Source organism: Theropithecus gelada, chromosome 11, assembly GCF_003255815.1.
Source record: "Theropithecus gelada isolate Dixy chromosome 11, Tgel_1.0, whole genome shotgun sequence".
Lineage (NCBI taxonomy): Eukaryota > Metazoa > Chordata > Mammalia > Primates > Cercopithecidae > Theropithecus > Theropithecus gelada.
Genome location: NC_037679.1, coordinates 82,360,550 through 82,383,128, shown reverse-complemented (window position 1 = coordinate 82,383,128; position 22,579 = coordinate 82,360,550). Strand labels below are relative to the sequence as shown.

The 22,579-nt window shown below is 43.4% G+C and overlaps 1 protein-coding gene across 2 annotated transcripts in view; it reads left to right on the top strand.

Annotated features, from left to right (window-relative positions):
* MPHOSPH9 (M-phase phosphoprotein 9) overlaps window positions 1–16,322 on the top strand; it is a 79,163-nt gene extending 62,841 nt beyond the window's left edge. For both annotated transcript variants that reach the window (XM_025401015.1, XM_025401016.1), the window contains exons 17-24: window positions 5,640–5,774; window positions 6,955–7,130; window positions 8,310–8,450; window positions 9,285–9,405; window positions 10,198–10,301; window positions 11,023–11,270; window positions 11,555–11,623; window positions 15,807–16,322. In XM_025401015.1, the coding sequence (XP_025256800.1) occupies window positions 5,640–5,774; window positions 6,955–7,130; window positions 8,310–8,450; window positions 9,285–9,405; window positions 10,198–10,301; window positions 11,023–11,270; window positions 11,555–11,623; window positions 15,807–15,908 (1,096 nt within the window). In that variant the 3' untranslated portion in view covers window positions 15,909–16,322. The remainder of the gene's footprint in view (window positions 1–5,639; window positions 5,775–6,954; window positions 7,131–8,309; window positions 8,451–9,284; window positions 9,406–10,197; window positions 10,302–11,022; window positions 11,271–11,554; window positions 11,624–15,806) is intronic.
* The last annotated feature ends 6,257 nt before the right edge of the window (window positions 16,323–22,579 follow it).

The window sequence follows — 22,579 nt, the reverse complement described above, 5'->3', positions numbered from 1 at the left end:
TCTCAGCTCACTGCAAGCTCCGCCTCCCGGGTTCACGCCATTCTCCTGCCTCAGCCTCCCGAGTAGCTGGGACTACAGGCGCCCGCCACATCGCCCGGCTAGTTTTTTGTATTTTTTTAAGTAGAGACGGGGTTTCACCGTGTTAGCCAGGATGGTCTCGATCTCCTGACCTCGTGATCCGCCCGTCTCGGCCTCCCAAAGTGCTGGGATTACAGGCTTGAGCCACCGCGCCCGGCCAACATGGATTAATCTTAAGGACATAATATAGAACAACAAAAAACGAGTTGCAGAAGAAATAGGATACTATTTATATTGACTTTAGAATGTGAAGCAATTTTGTATTTCTTATGGGTTCATGCAAATGTAGTAAAAGTATGAAAACTTGCATGGGAATGCTGAACACAAATTTAGAATAAATGTTTGCTTTTGGGAGGGAAAGAATGAGATTAGAGAGGTGCACAGGGGCTTTAGTTGTCTTTATAGTGTTCTACTCTTAATTTAAAGAATATATAACCAAGATTTTATAAAGCTAGATGATTGGTGCATGAGTATTACCTGTATGTCTATGTGTGCTTGAGATATTATATATATACACACACACACACGTATATATATCTGTATATATACGTGTGTGTGTATGTGTATATATATACATATATATGTGTATATGTATATATATATAAATTTTCTTTTTTTTTTTTTGAGATGGAGTCTTGCTCTGTCACCCAGGCTGGAGTGCAGTGGCACAATCTCGGCTCCCCGTAACCTCTGCTTCCCATGTTCAAGCGATTCTCCTGCCTCAGCCTCCTGAGTAACTGGGATTACAGGTGCCCGCTACCATGTCCAGTTAATTTTTATATTTTTAGTAGAGATGGGGTTTTGCCATGTCGGCCAGGCTGGTCTCAAACTCCTGACCTCAAGTGATCTGCCCACCTCAGCCTCCCAAAGTACTGAGATTATAGGCGTGAGCCACAGTTCCTGGCTGATATTTTATTTTATTTTTGAGACAAAGTCTTGCTCTGTCGCCCAGGCTGGAGTGCAATGGCGCAGTCTTGGCTCACTGCAACCTTTGCCTCCCGAGTTCAAACGATTCTCCCACCTCAGCCTCCCGAGTAGCTGGGACTACAGGCATGCGCCACCATGCCTGCTAAATTTTGTATTTTTAGTAGAGATGGGGTTTTACCTTGTTGGCCAGGCTGGTCTCGAACTCCTGACCTCAAGTGATCTGCCTGCCTTGGCTTCCCAAAGTGCTGGGATTACAGGTGTGAGCCACTGTACCTGGCTCTGGCTGATATATTTTTAAAGTGAACAGGAACGAATAAAGGAAAAGTATCCAGAAGATGAAAGAACTCTTTTTTTTTTTTTTTTTTTTGAGACGGAGTCTCGCTCTGTCACCCAGGCTGGAGTGCAGTGGCCGGATCTCGGCTCACTGCAAGCTCTGCCTCCCGGGTTCTGGCCATTCTCCTGCCTCAGCCTCCCAAGTAGTTGGGACTACAGGCGCCCGCCACCTCGCCTGGCTAGTTTTTTTGTATTTTTTAGTAGAGACGGGGTTTCACTGTGTTAGCCAGGATGGTCTCGATCTCCTGACCTCGTGATCCGCCTGTCTCGGCCTCCCAAAGTGCTGGGATTACAGGCTTGAGCCACCGCGCCCAGCCCTGAAAGAACTCTTACAAATCAATAAGAAAAGGATAACTTTCTTAACAAAAAATGGTAAAAGAATATAACAAGCAGTTCATAGAACCGTGATGGCTAATAAAAATGAGAACATGTTAATTGTCATGAAAATGCACATTAAAACGATAAGATACAATTCACACCGTCGGACAGGTCAGACTTAAAATTGGATCACTTTAACGTTTGGCAAAAGATATGGAGAAACAGGAACTCTCAAAGTAATGAATGACAGTGGATACATCTTGTCTAGAGAGTGATTTGGCAACATCCAGAGAGGGTGAAGATGTGCACGCCCCAGATCCCACAGTTCCATGTTAAGATGTTTGCCTTAGGGGCATTTTCACACGTGTTAATTTTAGCATTATCGAAAGGCTGCATATTAAAAACCACATTTCCGCTGCAGGGAGAAAGGACAAATATATTCATACTATTGGTAAATGATTAAAATGAATAGAGCTTATATGTACTAACACAGATAAATTTCAAACATAACATTGAACAGAGAAAGCATTAAAGGCCAGGTGTGGTGCCTATAATTTCAGCATTTTGGGAGGCCAAGGTGGGGAAATCGCTTGAGCCCAGGAGTTTGAGACCAGCCTGGGCAACATGGCAAAACCCCATCTCTACAAAAAATACAAAAAGTTAGTGGTCGGATGCGGTGGCTCACGCCTGTAATCCTAGCACTTTGGTAGGCTGAGGCAGGTGGATCATGAGGTCAGGAGTTTGAGATCAGCCTTACCAACGTGGTAAAACCCTGTCTCTACTAAAAATACAAAAAAATTAGCCGGGTGTGGTGGCATGCACCTGTAATCCCAGCTACTCGCGGGGCTGAGGCAGGAGAATTGCTTGAACCTGGGAGGTAGAGGTTGCAGTGAGCCAACATCGAGCCACTGCACTCTAGCCTGGGTGACAGAGCGAGACTCTGTCTTAAAAAAAAAAGCTGGGTGTGGTGGTTGGTGGTTCCAGCTGCTTGGGAGGCTGAGGTGCGAGAATCGCTTGAGACTGAGGGTCGAGGCTGTACTGAGCCATGATCATGCCACTGCACTTCAGCCTGGGGGACAGGGTAAAACCCTGTCTCAAAAAAACCAAAAGACATTTAAAAATGTTTATTAATACATTATGCCTTCTGTGTAATTAAAAAAAATACAACTATATACATAAAACTTGGTCTTCTAATTAAATACAAATTTGGCAAGATTGGGTTGGGCGCCGTGGCTCACTCCTGTAATCCCAGCACTTTGGGAGGCCGAGGTGGGCAGATCACTTGAGGTCAGGAGTTTGACCAACATGATGAAACCCCATCACTACTAAAAATACAAAACTTAGCTGGGCACAGTGGTGGCCCCCTATAATCCCAGCTACTCTGGAGGCTGAGGCAGGAGAATTGCTTGAACCCGGTAGGCAGAGGTTGCAGGGAGCCGAGATCACACCACTGCACTCCAGCCTGGGTGAAAGAGCAAGACTCCATCTCAAGAAAAAAAAAAAAAATTGGCAAGATCTCAGCATTTATTAAAACTGAGAATGGGTGAGTAGATGCTTGTTATTGTATTCTTTGTAATTTTCCAAGAATGTTTGAAATAGTTTTTTTTTTTTTTTAGATGGAGTCTTGCTCTGTCGCCCAGGCTGGAGTGCAGTGGAACGATCTTGGCTCACTGCAAACTCCGACTCCTGGGTTCACGCCATTCTCCTGCCTCATCCTCCCAAGTAGCTGGGACTACGCGTGCCCACCACCACGCCCAGCTAATTTTTTTTTTGTATTTTTAGTAGAGATGGCGTTTCACTGTGTTAGCCAGGATGGTCTTGATCTCTTGACCTTGTGATCTGCCCACCTTGGCCTCCCAAAGTGCTAGGATTACAGGCATGAACCAATGCGCCCGGCCCTGAAATAGTTCTTAATTTAAAAACTGGGCCGGGCGGGTAATCCCAGCACTTTGGGAGGCCGAGGTGGGCAGATCACGAGGTCAGGAGATTGAGACCATCCTGGCTAACACGGTGAAACCCTGTCTCTACTAAAAACACAAAAAATTAGCTGGGCATGGTGGCAGGCGCCTGTAGTCCCAGCTACTCGGGAGGCTGAAGCAGGAGAATGGTGTGAACCCAGGAGGCGGAGCTTGCAGTAAGCCGAGATCACGCCACTGCACTCCAGCCTGGGCAACAGAGGGAGACTCCGTCTCAAAAAAAAAAAAAAAAAAAAAGAGGGAAAGAGTGACTGGAATTGAAGTGAATGTAGATAAAAGAGACAGCTCTAAAATGTTTGGTCGTGAAAGGGGACAGACAGAAGACAAGCGTTGTTTCATGGTTTCTGGTGTTTCTTTGAAGTTTGACTCAAAAGTTTCACCTGTCAACGAAGGTGGGATGGGAGGTTTGAGGAGGGTGGAAAGGGTGTGAGATAGTCATGTTTGGAGAATTGAAGCTTGTTGGTTACAGAAAGTCACGTTGCCAGGCGGTTTGGGGTGTCCGCCTGAGGTGTTGATGAGTCTGCCCAGCTGGTGGCTTTTTTCCAGCAAAGCTCAGTGATAGGAGTTTAGACCCTGAAGCACAGCCTTTGTAGTCAGCCAGTCCTCAGATTTTGCTGCCAGTCAGGTGTGGCGAAAGGTGAGCAAGAAAGCATGAGTGTGGACTCCAGGGTAGATCAAGAGGACCTAGTCAGGCTAGGAGGGGTTGATAAACGGAAAGTGGAGAGGCCAAGGATTGTAGGTCACGTTGCTGATGCTTGAGGGCTGGAGGCAGAATAGGGGTGGAGTCTTTGGAGTATTGGTTTCTTAAGGGGAGTGTGTTCTCTGCTTATAACAAAAGCCAGCAACTACCCTCTGAGGTTGCTAGCTGAGGAGTAGAGGGTCACCTCACTGGAGAGAGCGGTCAGGAAGTTGCCTAGTATGAAAACAGGAATAGGTGTGGAGAAAACAAGGCAGGCTGCAAAGTCTGGGGAATGACTGGGGGTTAACAGGATGGTGGGAACCTCAGATGAGCTGGGAGAGCGATAGTCTAGAACTGCACTGTTCAGTACAGTCCTGCCAACAGCCACTATTACTATTTAAATCAATCATGTCAAGCTAAAATGAGCAACAGAGACTGACTCTCCAAAGAAATTTATTTGGAAATGTTGGGGGTTTGCAATCTGAAGGATGCATGCTGTGGTGAACCATAAGCATGTCCAAAGGGGTTGGGACACAGGAAACTTTAAAAGACAAAGGGCAGTCCACAGTCCACTAAGCTATTTGAAAACCAAGACCCCCGGTTACAGGAGCATGTTGCAGGCATTAGCATTAGCTCAATGGTGGAGACCTTCCTTGTTAGGGATGTTTCCGTGTACAAACAGCTTATTATCTGGAATACTGTGGTTCTGAGGAATTCAGAATAGTTCCCATAATCAGCATCTGTGTGAGAGGGCTGCTCCTTTGTGCCTCCCAGCTCCATTTTGTGGGAGTTTGACCTTAGTGACTCCATTTTGATACTGAAAACTTACTTTATTAAAATTAAGATATTATAATTGGTTCTTCAGTCTCACCAGCCACATTTCAGGTGTTCAGTAGTGACACCTGACTTGTGACTGCTGCATTGGACAGTGCAGATAGCGTTTCTGGTTTTGCAGAAGACTCTGTTGGACAGTGCTGGTCTGAAGGGAACAAGAAGGGCAGCCCTGCTTCATTCAACGCCTTACCCTCAGCTACAGTAGGGGCACAGAGCGTAAAGGGTGTGAAATGCCTGAGAGACAGTGAGGGGAATGTTCAGAGCCACAAGTACCTGAATCTTGACTGAGATTCAGGAGTAACAGAAACCTAGAAGAACAGTTAAGTTGAATCATAAAACTGTAAAATAAATTGTATCTAAAATATAGATTGTTACATGTGGTTTTAAAATTACTGTACAAATGTGTAAATACTGTTTGAGAGCAGATTGTTTATACGCACATGCAGTCTGAATTGAAGTGCAGACCTTTATAATGCCTGTTTTCATTCTAATAGCACACTGGCAACTTCAGATGTCAGCAGGCGGAAGTGGCTGATTCCAGGTGCAGAGTATTCCATCTTTACTGGCCAGCCTCTGGACACCCAGGACAGTAACATGGATAACCAGCTGGAGGAGACCTGTAGCACTGGGTGAGATAACTTTGCTAAAGATTCTATTTAGGGATGTTATGTTTTCTTAGAGATTTCAATTGCTTTTAAATGTTCAGGAAGCCATCTCTTTGGTTGTTTAATGTCTTAGTTTTGAGAAGATGACTTTTTATTTTACTTTGAAAGGCTACTACTTTTAGAATATTTTACTTCCATGAGCTCTGCTGAGCTTCCCCACCTGTGCTCAGTGGCACAGTATGGGTTTGTGATTAGGATAGGATGTCAATCCTCAGGCCAGACACGGTGGCTCACACCTGTAATCCCAACACTTTGGGAGGGCAACGTGGAGGATCGCTTGAGCCCAGGAGTTCGAGACCAGCCTGGGCAGCATGACAAAATCCCACCTCTACAAAAAATAAATATATTAGCCGGGCGTGGTGACATGCGCCTGTAGTTTTAGCTACTTGGGAGGCTGAGGTGGGAGGATTACCTGAGCCTGGGGAGCTCAAGGCTACAGTGAGCTATGATTGCACCACTGCACTCCAGCCTGGGTGACAGAGTGAGACCTCGTCTAAAAACAAACAAAAGATGTAGATCCTCTCCTGTTTCAGATGGCTCTGGCCAGCCTGAGCCCCGAGCCTGCCTGAGCAGCCTCAGCCGCTTACTCCAGGGTACTGTGCAGATGCTGTCCCTCTAAGTATAAGATGTTAGAAGGATGGGAAAGCACTGTATGCAGGTTTAATTTATTTGCATTGCAAAGCATGCTCATTGTGGAGTATAATTGTCAACTCTGTTATTCCCCTAACAACCCCAGTAAAGTGTGTGTTTTAGCTTGGACTGTTGTAACAAGTTACCACAGACTGGGTGGCATAAACAACACACATTTCTTTCTTTACCTCTGAAGGCTGGAAGTACAAGATCAGGGTGTGGAGTGTTTGGTGAGGGCCCTCTTCCTGGTTATGTCCTCACGTGGCCTTTCCTTGGTGTGTGTGCACAGAGAGAGCGCTCCTGCCTCTTTCCCTTTTTCATAAGGGCATTAATCCCATCATGGGAGCTTCATCCTCATGACCTCACCCAATCCTAATTACCTCGTAAAGGCCCCACCTCCAGATACCATCACAATGAAGATTAGGGCTTCAATGTGTATGTTTGGTGTGGGGGTGGAGGGCAAGACACAGACGTTCAGTCCATAGCACTATATGTCTTAAAATTATTGTTTAAGGCACCATTCACCTCTGGAAAAGGATTCTTCACCTGGAAGTTCATCAACAAGCTTGTTGATAAAAAAGCAAAGAGAGACTTCAGACACACCGATCATGAGAGCTTTACAAGAACTTGATGAAGGAAAAATATTTAAAAATTGGGGGACACAGACAGAGAAAGAGGACACTTCCAATAGTGAGTATTTCCTGGTTTGAGTATTTCCTTGTTGAGATAGATAGGATATAGATATCTTTCCCCATTTATATTACCTTCATTAAAATTAAAATCTTTAGGTAATGAAATTAGAAGTTTTAACTCTGTAAACTTGCTATTTTACTGCTACTTCAGCCCCATTTCATAGAGAATTGAATGTCCTAGTTAATAATTTATCACAATTCTGGCGTAACATGTACCTTCAAAGCCAATTGCATCTTACATTCTGATTATGAAAAAGGTTTACATGGCATTTTTTTTTTTTTTTTTGAGACAGAGCCTCACTCTTTTGCCCAGGCTGGAGTGCAGTGTGCAATCTTGGCTCACTGCAAACTCCACCTCCTGCATTCAACTGATCCTCCTGCCTCAGCCTCTCAAGTACCTAGAATTACAGGCGCCCTCCACCACCCTTGGCTAATTGTAATATTTTTAATAGAGATGGAGTTTCACCATGTTGGCCAGGTTGGTCTCAAACTCCTGGGTTCAAGTGGTCCACCCGCCTTGGCCTCCCAAAGTGTTGTGATTACAGGCGTGAACCACTTTTCCTGGCCTTACATGGCATTCCTAAGGATATTTGAAAAATTCCTGTCAGTCTGTCTTACTTGCACACATCAGAAAGCTGTGGTAGGCATTTGGTATTCATGAAGTGAGATACAACATTTCCTCTTCTTTCTTGGTTACTGAGCATCTGTAGATAAGGCAAGCAGTGTCTTTAATACTGTGTTTCTTCACAGGTCCAGGTCACCAATATGTTTCTCTCCTTTTCCTCTGTTTGCTTGCTCAGACCCCTTAGTCATCCTGCCAGTGTCTTTGGGGTTACATCTCCCAAGCAGTGTCTCTTAGTAAATAAATTAATAACCTGCTTTCTAAAAATAACCCTCTTGAAAATCACCTTGAATGCCGATTGTAAACAGGGAACCAGAATGAATTCATTATAAACTCCCATATTTTTCTTCATCGAACATTTTTTATCATTATAATGCGGTGCATTTGCAAATAGTAATTATAACCTAGCTGATGAGAATAAATGCTTTGAACAGAACCTAAGCTGTGTGGCTTGGTGTGTAACCATGTGTAACCACCTGTTAATAAAGGTGGATAACTGAAGCTGAGGCTTGTTTTGATTTGTTTTTTGTTTTGCTTTTTTTTGGTCTGCTGTAGTAAATCCTCGGCAAACTGAAACTTCAGTTAATGCAAGTCGTTCTCCAGAAAAGTGTGCCCAACAGAGACAAAAGAGACTTAATTCAGCCTCACAGAGATCATCATCTTTACCACCTTCAAGTCGTAAATCAAGTACTCCAAGTAAGAATTAGACGTGTACATACATCTCTTGGGTTCAAAAGCGTGACTTCTGAGCTGTGCTCACTGCTTACCCATTTCCGATTTCTCTTGTATCCTCAGCACCTAGTAGAGTACTCTGGGCAGAGGACCCCTAAATAAGATCTTGTTCATAAATAAAATTGTCTGATCGCACAGATACTACAAATGTAAATGAAGAAATCTGTTTATTAACGTGAGATTTTTTTATTGTGCCCAGTAAATTGTTTACAACTAATACTAATAATTTATTGTGTCCACTAAATTGTTTGCAACTAATACTTAAAAATACTGCAGAGTTTTTAAGATCGTAGATAACTATCCAGATAATTCAATCAAATTAATCCAAGCTAGTCTGCAAATATACTTCTTATGTATTTGATCTCAAGTACTCAGCATTAGTCACCACTTTTCTTTAGCCAATTAATTACAGGTTTGGTTTTAAAGTTGAAGCATTGAATTTCTGTCCTGATTTTCCATTTTCACACCAGCTGAGGAGATTCTTATTACTGTGTTATAGGAATGTTCAGTAGTGTACTGCTGTTTCCATCTTATTTCCAGTCGACTTCTAAAATCCTGAAAAACCAGTTTTGAGTCAGAGTGCTGAAAGTACTGTCTGATATACTACAGTGTTACAGTAGTTACCTCTAGGTATTAGGATTATGAGTGGTTTTATTTTTTTGTACACTCTTATTTCTCTTTCAAAGTTTTGCGTTGAAATTATATTCCTTTCAAAATTAGAAAAAAAATACTGAAAAAGAAACTTATGCTGATACATATAGAAGGAAAAGAATATTTCCTCTTCATTTTCTTCTATAGCAAAAAGAGAGATTATGCTAACACCAGTGACTGTGGCTTATAGTCCAAAGCGATCCCCTAAAGAAAACTTGTCCCCAGGATTTAGTCATCTGCTTAGCAAAAATGAGAGCAGTCCAATTCGGTAAGTTCTCTAAAATTGTAAAATAAAGTTTACTATATTAGTGATTTTTTTCCAAATGTTGACTTATGTCTCTAGCTATCACTAATTTTTCAGTTGCCAGTGGGAACTCTGTGGATTTCATTTAAATCATAAGGGAATATCATACTACAACTAAAGTACTGCAGTACAATGAACACAGTTTTTAACTGTAAACTTGCTATTACTAGATTTTAAATATCACCTCAGCACCCCTTTCAGCTTTTGTATGTAGAATGATAGTTCTTTGTTTTCCTGAAAAGGTTTATGATACAGGAAAACTTTTGGGCCATTTGTACAGGAAAGTGGGCTTTACTGGTATGGCCCTGGCACCAAATGCATGTTTACCTGTGCTGCTGAGAATTTGTCCCCTCCGAAGTGCAGGCAGCTGTGTGTGCTGTTGATGGAGAGGGATGTTGCTTTTTGGTTCTAGACCCAACTCTGTCAGGCTCTTGCAGAGATGAGTTAAGCACATTGAACCTCAGTTTCTTCTTCTATAAAACGGGGATAATAATAACTACCCTGCTTATTTCATAAGGTTTTTATAAAGATCAAATGACATAATGTACGGGTAAGTGTTTTAAGTCTTTAGTATGTAAATACAATTTTGTTAGAAAATAGAAATTAAATTTCAGTTTTAGACAATTATATAACCAGCTTTCTTTTAAGAAAATACATAAATATGTGAGTTAGCTGGATGCCAGCTCATCTTTGTAGTGGAGATAGGGAAAATCAGTTAACATTTTTTTCTCACAAGTAACTTGCTTCATTCAATAGATTTGATATACTTTTGGATGATTTAGATACTGTTCCTGTGTCTACATTACAACGTACCAATCCAAGAAAGCAACTCCAGTTTCTTCCTCTAGATGACTCGGAAGGTATCTTTTCCTAAAAAATATTAGTTATGGTTTTAGTCATTCATTTTTTGAGATTCTGGTATCTCTCAGTGTTCTAAATATTATAAATCCTGCACTTAAATATTTTCCTGCTCAAGGGCCTCTGAAACTAAGCACTCATGATGCTACGTGTTGTTATGTCAATGTTGTTATCCTCATTGAAAAGTTGGGAAACTGAGGTACAGGGAATGTTGATGTTTAACTACCAGGGCCACACTATTCAGTTATTCTCTTTATTTTTATCCTCTATATGCCGCTTAGGCTTTGGGTAACTTTTTTTTCTCATTTATATTCTAAATTTGGAATAAAGCTATAAGACAATGTATGTGAAGTCACTTGGGTAGGCCCTCAAAATGTTACCTGTTTAGTGTTGGTGTATGTCCACTAAATGTAATGTATTATTTAGTTTTTAAACTTTTTTTTGCTTTAAGTTTACTTAAAATTCATTTATGTTTACATGAAGTTTGCTTAAGTTCATTAAGGGAAGTTGCAAAGATTGTCAAACAGAGGGCAAAGCTTTCAGAATTCTTTGGAGAAGAAAGCACTGAGTAAATATGATTGATTATTGTATCTCTTTTCATTACTTTTTTGGGCCATATAGCAGCTATATCCAGAAAGTGAAATTGGGCAACATATTTAATATATATGCAACCTACACAAAACATTGATAAGAAATATAAGCGATTTCTCTCCTCTCTGACAGAAAAAACATATTCTGAGAAAGCCACCGATAACCATGTTAATCATAGCTCTTGCCCTGAACCGGTGCCAAATGGAATGAAGAAAGTATCTGTGAGAACAGCCTGGGAGAAGAATAAATCAGTTAGCTATGAACAGTGTAAGCCGGTTTCAGTCACTCCACAGGGGAATGATTTTGAATATACAGCAAAAATTAGGACCCTAGCTGAAACAGAACGATTTTTTGATGAACTTACAAAAGAAAAGGACCAGGTAAAAACAAACAAATATTTTTAAAAATTGTTTTCTGAACTTAATGCTTATGTCTAAGGAGAAGGGAATTATTGAGTCAAACTGTCTCAGGAAATTACAACGGGATAACATACCAGAGCTGTGCTAGCAACGGATTTGAGCCATGTGGTCGTTACTAATTGACAGAGGGAAATTAAGTTGAGATGAAATGGATAAGGAAATACTAAGCCAAAATCTTTTCTTTCCATTCTGTGTGATAAACTTCCCTGCCAGTAATTTAAACATTTTTTTTCGTGTGTTAACAGATTGAGGCAGCACTAAGCAGGATGCCTTCTCCTGGAGGACGAATCACTTTACAGACAAGATTAAATCAGGTGAAATGTCTTAGCTTGAATCTACTTTAGAGGCTTGATGCCAGTCAGTGTTCCATTTATCTAAGAGGGGTTTAAAAAATCATGGCACAGTGAAAATTAGACACACTGAAGCAGCAGTCAAAACTTTTAGCTTTTACAGGAAGTGTTTGATTATAGCAATTTTATAACTGCAAGCTAGCTTTCAGGAATAAAAATTGATTTTACCTTTAGACTTAGAGAAGAAGGTGTTCATGCCCTTGTATTTTCAAGAAACTAACTTGAGAGCAAATGGCAATATGCTTTTCAACAGATTTTACATTAAGTTAGTGCTCACAGATTGCCTCTCTTTTTGTTTGATTTCTCTCCTCAGATCTGTAATTTATTTCTGAACTCCTTTCCGTTAGCAAGCAGATAAAATGGTTACACTTTGGAAACTGAATAGCTGTAGAGGTTTAAAAAGTGAGCTGTGGGCCAGGCACAGGGGCTCATGCCTGTAATCCCAGCACTTTGGGAGGCTGAGGCGGGTGTATCACCTGAGTTCAGGAATTCCAGCCACTGCGCCCAGCCCCCAACTTCTTTTCTTCTTACTTTGTCTTTTTGTTCTGATAAATTTTAGTCAGTAATTTATAGGCCTGGCATGGTGGCTCATGCCTGTAATCCCAGCACTTTGGGAGGCCAAGGTAGGCTGATCACCTGAGGTCAGGAGTTTGAGACCAGCCTGGCCAACATGGTGAAACCTCATCTCTACTAAAAGTACAAAATTTAGCCAGGTGTGGTGGGGGGCGCCTGTAATTCCAGCTACTCAGGAGGCTGAGGCAGGAGAATTGCTCGAACCTGGAAGGTGGACATTGCAGTGAGCCAAGATCGCGCCACTGCACTCCAGCCTGGGTAACAGAGTGAGACACAGTCTCCAAAAAAAAAAAAAGTCCTTCAACTGAATTTTTCATGTTATGAAATGTCCTTCTATAACATCCTTTTAAATTAACCTACAATATTCCATCAGCAGTAACATATTTAACCAATAATCTTTTATTAGAAATTTGGGTTGCTTCTAATTTTGGATATCGTAAATAAGGCTACAATAAAGTTCTTAAACATATCTCTTTGCACATGTAAGTATTGCCTTAGGAATCATTCCCAGAAGTAAAAATGCCAGGACCAAAGAAATGCAGATTTCTAAGGCTTTGGATATATGTCAAGTTGTAACCCAGGGTGTTTGAGACAATTTCTACTCCCACCTGCAGTGTATGAAGATAAGCTCTTCCCCATCCTGAAACCTGTATTTTTCTGGGGGAAAATAAAAACAACAACAAAAACCTGCCATGCCTGTAATCCCAGCATTTTGGGAGGCCGAGGTGGGCAGATCACGAGGTTAGGAGTTCGAGACCACCCTGGCCAACATGGCAAAACCCCATCTCTACTAAAAATACAAAAAATTAGCCAGGCGTGGTAGCACACGCCTGCAGTCCCAGCTACTCGGGAGACTGAGACATGAGAATCGCTTGAACCCGGGTGGTGGAGGTTGCAGTGAGCTGAGATCGTGCCACTGCACTCAGCCTGGGTGACAGAGCAAGACTCCATCTCCGAAAAAGAATAATAATAATAAAAAAATACCCGCCAATGTGATCGTTTTTTAAAAGGTGTGAGGTTGTCTTGGCTAATCTTTATTTATTTTGGAGAGGAGTCTCGCTGTGCTGCCAGGCTGGAGCGCAGTTGTGCAATCTCGGCTCACTGCAACCTCCAACAACCTGGTTCAACTGTTTCTCCTGCCTCAGCCTCCCGAGTAGCTGGGATTACAGGCACATGGGCCCAGCCTAATTGAAAGATATTTTGAGGCTGAGCACAGTGTCCCATGCCTGTAATCTCAGCACTTTGGGAGGCCAAGGCGGGCAGATCACTTGAGGTCAGGCATGGCCAGCCTGGCCAACGTGGTGAAACCCTGTCTCTATTAAAAATACAAAAAAATTAGCCGGTTGTGGTGGTGTGCTTGTAATCTCAGCTACTTGGAGGCTGAGGCAGGAGGTTCACTTGAACCCAAGAGTTGGAGGCTGCAGTGAGCTGAGATCGCATCACTGCACTCCAGTCTGGGCAACAGAGTGAGACTGTGTCTCAAAAAACAAAATTTTTGAGATAGAGTTTGATTCTCTTCTTAGGTTTCTTTTTTAATTTTTTTGAGACAGGGTCTCATTCTGTCACTCAGGCTGGAGTGCATTGGCACAGTCATAGTTCACTGTAGTCTTGACCTCTGAGGCTCAAGCAATCCTCTCACCTCAGCCCCTTCAGTAGCTAGGACAGCAGGCATGCACCACCACACCTGGCTAATTTTTTAAATTTTTTTGTAGAGGCAGGGGCTTGCAGTGTTGCCCAGGCTGGTCTTGAACTCCTGGCCATAAGTAATTCTACCATGTTGGTCTCCTAAAGTGCTGGGATTACAGCCGTGAGTTACCATGCTTTGCCTTGTTTTTCTTTTAAAAAATGGTACGCGGCTGGGTGTGGTGGCTCATGCCTGTAATCCCAGCACTTTGGGAGGCTGAGGTGGACAGATTAGATCACCTGCAGTCAGGAGTTCAAGACCAACTTGGCCAATATGGCGAAACACTGTCTCTACTAAAAATACAAAAATTAGCCAGGTATGGTGGTGGGCACCTGTAATCCCAGCTACTTGTGAGGCTGAGGCAGGAGAATCGCTTGAACGCAGGAGGCAGAGGTTACAGTGAGTTGAGATTGTGCCACTGCACCCCAGCCTGGGCAACAGAGTGAGACTCTGTCTCCCAAAAAAAAAAAAAAAAAAGTGAAAAAGTGGTATTCATATATATGTATGCAGAAAAAATAGGAAAGAGAACAGTTTTTTTTTTTTTTTTTTGCTTATTTATCTTCAAAGTTTTCTGTATTCTAGGTGTTCTATAATGAATCCTTTTATAATTAAAGAAAAACACTTTAAGTTTTATTTCAGGACACCATTGGAATTAATACTGAATAAATTAAAATGAGGCTAGTGTGGTGGCTTATGCCTATAATCCCAGCACTTTGGGAGGCCGAGGTGGGTGGATCACTTGAGGCCTAGAGTTCAAGACTAACCTGGGTGACATAATGAGACCTTGTCTCTGCAAAAAAATAAAATGTTTAAAATCAGCCAGGTGTGGTGGTAGTTTCAGATACTCAAGAGGCTAAGGTGGAAGGATTGCTTGAGTCCAGGAGTTTGAGGCTGCAGTAAGCTATGCTTGTGCCACTGCAGTTCAGCTTTGGGTGACAGAGCAAGACCCTGTCTCAACAAAAACACAGTAGTATCTATAATGATATATAGTTCATTTAACAGTATTATTGTTTATTTTAAACAATAAATAAACAATTTTTTTATTTAACAGTAATATTGTTTATTTTAAAATAGCAATTGTTAATTCGTTGTGAAATCTATTGTTTTTTTAGAAAAGTATAAAAGCATCCTTCAGTGTTCTTTCTTTTTTTTGTTTTTTTAAGACGGAGTCTCGCTCTGTCGCCCAGGCTGGAGTGCAGTGGCCGGATCTCAGCTCACTGCAAGCTCCGCCTGCCGGGTTTATGCCATTCTCCTGCCTCAGCCTCCCGAGTAGCTGGGACTACAGGCGCCCACCACCTCACCCGGCTAGTTTTTTGTATTTTTTAGTAGAGATGGGGTTTCACCGTGTTACCCAGGATGGTCTTGATTTCCTGACCTTGTGATCCGCCCATCTCGGCCTCCCAAAGTGCTGGGATTACAGGCTTGAGCCACCACGCCCAGCCTTTTTTTCCTTTTTAACTTAGAAATTTTGGTGAGAAGAAAGTTACTTGATCTATGTACGTGTGGGATGCAGCACTGATCAAATGTGTCCATTTCTTCTGGTGAAATGTGTGAAGCACCTCCTAGGTTCCTCTTGTACTGTTCTCACTTCAGAGCCAAAGATTTATCCCCTTCCAGTCGGTTGTATTGCTATTACTGGAATTTCCGTATACCTCAATGTGTCAAACATATTGAGAATATTTTAAAGTGCAGCAGTTATTTGGAATAGTTGAAAAGCTAATTTATATTGTTCAGTTTAAAAGAAATCGTAAGATGATTTGTGTAGAAAGCAAAATAATTGTAATTTTAGTGTTTATACTTGCTCTTTTGCCAAAAGAAAGGTCAGTTTGGTGGTGATTATAGAACTTGATAGAGAATTCTAATTAAACTTTTCCCATTGTTTTTACCTAGGAAGCCTTGGAAGATCGTTTGGAAAGGATTAATCGAGAACTGGGTTCAGTTCGCATGACGCTAAAGAAATTCCATGTTTTGCGTACCTCTGCAAATCTTTGAGATTTGTAGCCATTAAATTTTGAGACATTTTTGTTTGCACTAATGTATAATTATGCAGTCAGAAAAGGCAAACTATTTTGTACTGTTTATAAGCCTTCAAACAGTAGTTTTACAATCATGCTATTCTTACACTTGCTATTTTATACTTCAAATGGCCACATATTTTCAAGATATTTTTGTTATGCTCAGGAATCTCTTGTATATTTTACTATTTAAAAAGCATTATTTTTAAATAGTATGTGTCTCCAATTTATATCAAGAATAAGGAAATATAAGCAGGGGAAGCAGCTTGTTTCTAAACAAATAGTGTTATCCTTTTACAATTAACTTTACACACCAATTTTATAAACTTGTTCTACATTGTAAATACAATTCATTTTTTAAAACAATAAAGCTTAATAGCTTCCATAATGATAGATTAGTACATGCTGAATACATAAACAATTACAGTGTACCTTGGATTTCAGTTGTGTTGAGGGTTTTAAAAAATGATAATACAATTCCTATTTGAAACATGTCTTAGAGTGAGTATCAGAATAGTAATAATGGACTCTTGGAAAGCTTTGAAAACTACATGAATATAACTCATTTTCTTTAAACTTTATTGTTTATAATAGAAAAATGAGAGGGATTGTAATTCTCTAATTTTATCTTTCTAAAAAAGTTAAACAATTGGAGAGCCCTCTGTGGAGGGCTCTCAGAGTAGCTCTCTGCCCATTGTTCTGAATTAACTTGTGTCCCACCCTGGACGATAAATGGACAGATAAACCCTTTGAAATACAAGCCACCACCCCATGAGGGATTAAGAGGGCAGCCTGGTTTTCTTAGTGTGCGTGGCTTCAGCTGTCCTTCATAGTTGTCATCTGGACATGTTCACCCCTTTCCACTCCTTCACCCTGGCCAAAAAGAAAAATATTTCCATTGTAGGTGCTGTAAGAACACTAGACTTTAGATCATCATAATCTACTGTATTTGTTAATGGACAGGGAGTGTGTCTGGATGAAGCCTGGTGCCTTCCCCTTGGCCTTGCAGAGGGCTCCAGCCCACTGCCTCTGTGGTAGCCGCTGGCTCTCAGAAGTAGCACGTGGGCAGGAAGCTCTCCTCTGATCCAGGAGCATTGCAGGTTTGTGTTGGGACTACTGGTTAAGTTGGAGCTGTGTAACCACTCACTTCTTTGTAGCCAGTCAGAACACAGTGCCCCACATATTCCAGCTCGGTACATGTTGATAAACAGTCTCATCCAAACTTTCAAAGTGGATTTGTACTGAACATGCTCAGGTTTTAAATTTTGGTTTGCTTTTGAGCTTTTCCTCCTTACGTGGCTCTTAATAAGTAGTTAGAATGAACCAAGCCATCACAGTTATTCCAAGCAGGCTCTCAAATGACCTTTGAGCACCCTTCACCTGGCTGGTCCCCAGGCCAGGGGTCCACAGCCCTGCTCCCTTCTCAGCAAGGAGGGTGGCCTGTCTGACAGTGCAGTTGAACCTTTGCTCCCTACTCCTGCAACTTTTGAAGACTTCAGGCTAATCAAAATTACTTACAATTAGAATCAAGTGCCTTTATTCTTTTTTTTTTTTTTTTTTTTTTTTTTTTTATGAGACAGAGTTTCACCCTTGTTGCCCAGGCTAGGGTGCAATGGCATGATCTCAGCTTACTGCCACCTCTGCCTCCTGGGTTCAAGGGATTCTCCTGCCTCAGCCTCCTGGGTAGCGGGGATCACAGGCATCTATCACCACGCCCGGCTGATTTCGTATGTGAATATGTGTGAGTGTGTGTCTGTGTGTGTGTATGTGTGTATATATATATATTTCTTTCTTTTTTTTTTTTTTTCTTTTTTTTTTTTAGTAGAGATGGTGTTTCACCACGTTGGCCAGGCTGGTCTCAAACTCCTGAACTCATGTGATCCGCCTGCCTCGGCCCCCCAAAGTGCTGGGATTACAGGCGGGAGCCACCACACCCGGCCTATTCTTGGTATTCTTTATTCTTGGTTTTCTTTTTTCTTTTTTTTTTTTTTGAGACGGAGTCTCGCGCTGTCGCCCAGGCTGGAGTGCAGTGGCCGGATCTCAGCTCACTGCAAGCCCCGCCTCCCGGGTTCACGCCATTCTCCTGGCTCAGCCTCCCGAGTAGCTGGGACTACAGGCGCCCGCCACCTCGCCCGGCTAGTTTTTTTTGTATTTTTTTAGTAGAGACTGGGTTTCACCGTGTTAGCCAGGATGGTCTCGATCTCCTGACCTCGTGATCCACCCATCTCGGCCTCCCAAAGTGCTGGGATTACAGGCTTGAGCCACCGCGCCCGGCCTATTCTTGGTTTTCTAGCCTTTGAAAAAAAAATTTAGTCTTGGTAAATAAAATGTTCATTTTAATCAAGCTCCAGTACAGCTTGTGTCAAGATCTAGTAAGACCCCCTTTAATGTGTTCCTGGATATGACATTAAAAACTAACTTGAAAATTGTTAGGATATTTCCTTGTCCCCTACTTTTATTGTAAAGTCTACTATATTCTTAAGAATAAAAAAATGCCATTTCAGAAGAGATGATAGTTTTATCTTGCCAAGGAATTATCTTCTTAGTAGCCTATATTGGCTTATTCCAAAAAGCGTTAAGCTCGATCAAAACATCTTCTGTGCCTCTCTCTCAGAAAGCATATGCTTTGATATTTGAAGTGTATAATAGATTGGAACTATCAGTCACTTTTTTTTTTTTTTTTTTTTTTTGAGACAGAGTCTTTGCTCTGCGGCCCAGGCTGGAGTGCAGTGGCCGGATCTCAGCTCACTGCAAGCTCCGCCTCCTGGGTTTACGCCATTCTCCTGCCTCAGCCTCCCGAGTAGCTGGGACTACAGGCGCCCGCCACCTCGCCCAGCTAGTTTTTTTTTGTATTTTTTTTAGTAGAGACGGGGTTTCACCGTGTTAGCCAGGATGGTCTCGATCTCCTGACCTCGTGATCCGCCTGTCTCGGCCTCCCAAAGTGCTGGGATTACAGGCTTGAGCCACCGCGCCCGGCCTCAGTCACTTATTTTTTAAAAAATTATTCTTTTTTTCTTCATAGCTGTGAAGAGGGAAACCAAGGAAAATTCTTTCTGCTATCTTTCTCTTTGGTAATGCTTGTCTTATGAACACTCAACTGAAAAAACACTCCACCTAAAAGTAGGAAAGATGGCAATTCTAAATAGCAGCTATTACCCCGGGGGTAAACTATTTTTGTTGTTGGCTTCGGGCTGTGCTGCAAGTATTAATAGTTTAAAAAAAAAAAAAAAACCCCTAAGCAAATCTGCCACTTCTGGGAAGTGCCTTTTAAAATCAAATAGAAAGTGAACTCTCTCCTGATGTCTGGATCTGCCCCCTTCCTTTCCCTTTCTAAACCTCTGTTTGCAGGAGCTACTCCTGAGGTATGGAAGTGGCCTTTGTGACCAAAGGACTTTTCCAACTGAAGCAACAGATATAGCTAAAATGGCCGTGCTAGGGCTGTGCAGAACTGGGCTTGGGACAAGAGAGGAGAGACTTGGAGCCAGAGAGACCTGGGTCACATCCTGGCACAGGCCTGCCTTCCTCAGCTATAAGATGAAATAAGAAAACTCCTTTCATTTTTTTTGAGACGGAGTCTCGCTCTGTCACCAAGGCTGGAATGCAGTGGTGCAATCTCGGCTCACCGCAAGCTCCGCCTCCCGGGTTCATGCCATTCTCCTGCCTCAGCCTCCTGAGTAACTGGGACTACAGGTGGCCGCCACCAGGCCCAGCTAATTTTTTGTATTTTCAGTAGAGATGGGGTTTCACTGTGTTAGCCAGGATGGTCTCGATCTCCTGACGTCGTGATCTGCCTGCCTCGGCCTCCCAAAGTGCTGGGATTACAGGCGTGAGCCACTGCGCCCGGCCGAAAACTCCGTTCATTAAGGGAGATTTTATAAAGTGCCTGGTGCTTAGTAAGTGCTCAAGAAATACTACATTTCAGATTCATTGAGTTAAGTAGGCTTTTGAGGTAGCATACTTTTTTTTTTTTTTTTTGAGATGGAGTCTACTAGCTCTGTTGTCCAGGCTGGAGTGCAGTAGTGTGGTACTGGCTCACTGCAACCTCTGTCTCCTGGGTTCAAGCTATTCTCCTGCCTCAGCCTCCCGTGTAGCTGGGATTATAGGTGCGTACCACGCCTGGCTAATTTTTGTATTTTCAGTAGAGACGGGGTTCTCACCATGTTGGCCAGCCTGGTCTTGAACTCCTGACCCCAAATGATCCTCCTGCCTTGGCCTCCCAAAGTGTTGGAATTACAGGCATGAGCCACTGTGCCCAGCCTTGAGGTAGCACACTTGAAATAAAAAAGTAGATTATGTCCCAAGCAGTTGACCTGAAAACTGCCTTGGACTGACATTTGTTAGTTCTCTTCACCCTTTGCAAAAAACATGAGTTTTTTGGAGTTTAAATTGAGCTTCCTTCTGGTGTGTTTGGTTTTTTAACCACCAAAAATTTAACAAATTTGATAACCTGTCAAGTGTAAGTTCAGAAAGCACTTTGGTCTTATTGGTGACTTGGGGGTTATTTGATAATATAAATATAGGCTGTTTTTCTAAAAGTTATTGCCAGTATCCTCCAAATAATTGCCCCTTCAAATGTTTCATCTAAAGGTGATGGCCTGTGGGCAGAACCACGTGCGGGAAGTGCCTGCCAGTGGGCGTTAGGAGATGTATGGGGGGCCTGTGATAGCCAATCAAAAACTGTCCCCTTCTAACCCAGAAAAGCCACATGCTTTGCTGGACGCTGCTTGAAATCTGAACTCTGCACCTAAATATGTGGTAAAATTAGACACTTTTGTCACTTTAATTTTTAGATTATCTCAGAAGTTTTCACTAGATTTCAATGTGCCACTTGTGCTATGAGTATTTAAGAAGCTTTAAAAAATAAATGCACACCCGTAGCCTTTTAGGATTCAGACAGGTAGATTATATTTACCTGTCATGGGGGATCATGTATGGTTGACAGTTGCAGGTTTGATTAAATCCACTATATTGCACAAATTTTGCTGGAAATAATTTCCCACCCTGCCAAGAGCTCTATGGTAGTTTGATAATAAACTACTACCCCAGTATTATTAGAAACTGTGTTACTAAGTCTTTTCTGCCTGATTTGTGCTTTATTTCCATAGACCTCTCAGATATGTGAGGAATCAAGCCATAAATGTGCATTTGCTGGACATTATATACCGTGTCATCTCTATGACTACAGATTTCAAGGATAATTTTTACATCTAACAATTTCACTGTAACAGTGACTGATAATGTGAAAAATGTGCTTTATACAGTGCTGCTGGTGGATAGACAAGTGCTTGCTGCAGTTGTTTCTGAATCTAGACAGATGCTGGCGTCGTGAAGCTGTAAGCTCTGCGGGAGCAGGGACCATCTCTTTCTTGCACTACGGGCACTCAATAAATACTCGTGGCTGTGAACTGGCGTGTGGCCTTCGTGTGTTTATTTATGCTAGTTGGCTGCGAGCGGGTTGTTGGTGATTTTAAGTCGCAGGCATAGAGAAGTCCTTGAGCTACGGGTTAAGGGGCGTCCATCCAGGAGTACAGTTCCCGCTGGGGCTCTGTGGGCTCCGCAGATCTTTCTGGATGGATCCTAGGGCACCTCTTGGTGGAGGGAAGGAGCTGAGGCGTTCTAAGTGATGATGGGACGCCTTGGTCCTCCTCTGCCTAGTCATGGTCAGGGGCACCTGGAGGCGAGTGGGAACGATGGCCTTCCTGGCCCGTTCGGCTGGGTTCTGCCGTGACCACAGGAGGTGAGCAGCCGTCAGGGGCTCGGCCTCCCCGGCTCCATCTGGAGTCATCTAGGCCGCCTTAATTTTAGCTTGTCCTCTCCAGGGGAGCACCGCCGGTTCCTCAGCCTTATAAGGCGATAAGAAGGGATGGGTCGCCCATCACTAAGTTTTAGGTGTGCCCTCTTTAGTTCCATGACTTCAGATTTTGCCAAACAAGTCCACCCTGGCTCAACCTAACAAACACCTCAGGTTTTTAAGGAATGTCACCAGACGCCCCCCCACTGGGGGCTCTTCCCATTGGAGAGCCCTGTCGTGCCAGATCATCGGGATTAAGCTGTTCGTGATCCTCTTCCAGCTACTCCCTGAGGTGGGAACCGGGGCGGCTGCGGTCCCGGCTCTGCCGTTCCCTGGGCCGTGGCCCGGGCGTCCTGAGGGGAGAGCGCGGACCCGGCGTGTGGCGAGCACCGCGTGCGGGGCTGGGCTTCGGTGAGCGGCCCGCTGCGCTCTGCCCTCCCTGGTTTGCCATTTCGCTCCTAAGAAACTTCATTTTTTAAAATGAGGCTGTTTTAAGAGTCACAGTGGCCGCAAGTCGGCAGGTTCCCGCCTCCGAGTGCGCTTGGCTGCTGCGGACGGTGGGCGAGGACCCTGAGGCGGGGATCCGCGCCGCCGCCCCCGAGTGCAGTCCCGGGGTGTGAGGACACGGGCGAGCTGGGGAGGAGCGGGGGCGCCGCGGCGGGGCTGAGGAACCAGGCGGGCTGCCTGAGTCGGAGAGGTTTCTTCCGGCGGAGGCGGCGGGGCCGGGCCGGGACTCCGCAGGGACGCGCCCCCGCCGCCGCCGCCGCCGCCGCCGCCGCCGCCGCCGCCGCTCCCCCGCGCGGCCTGAGGAGGCGCCGCCGCCACTGAGGGAATGCGAGCCCGGCCCGGCGCGCGCG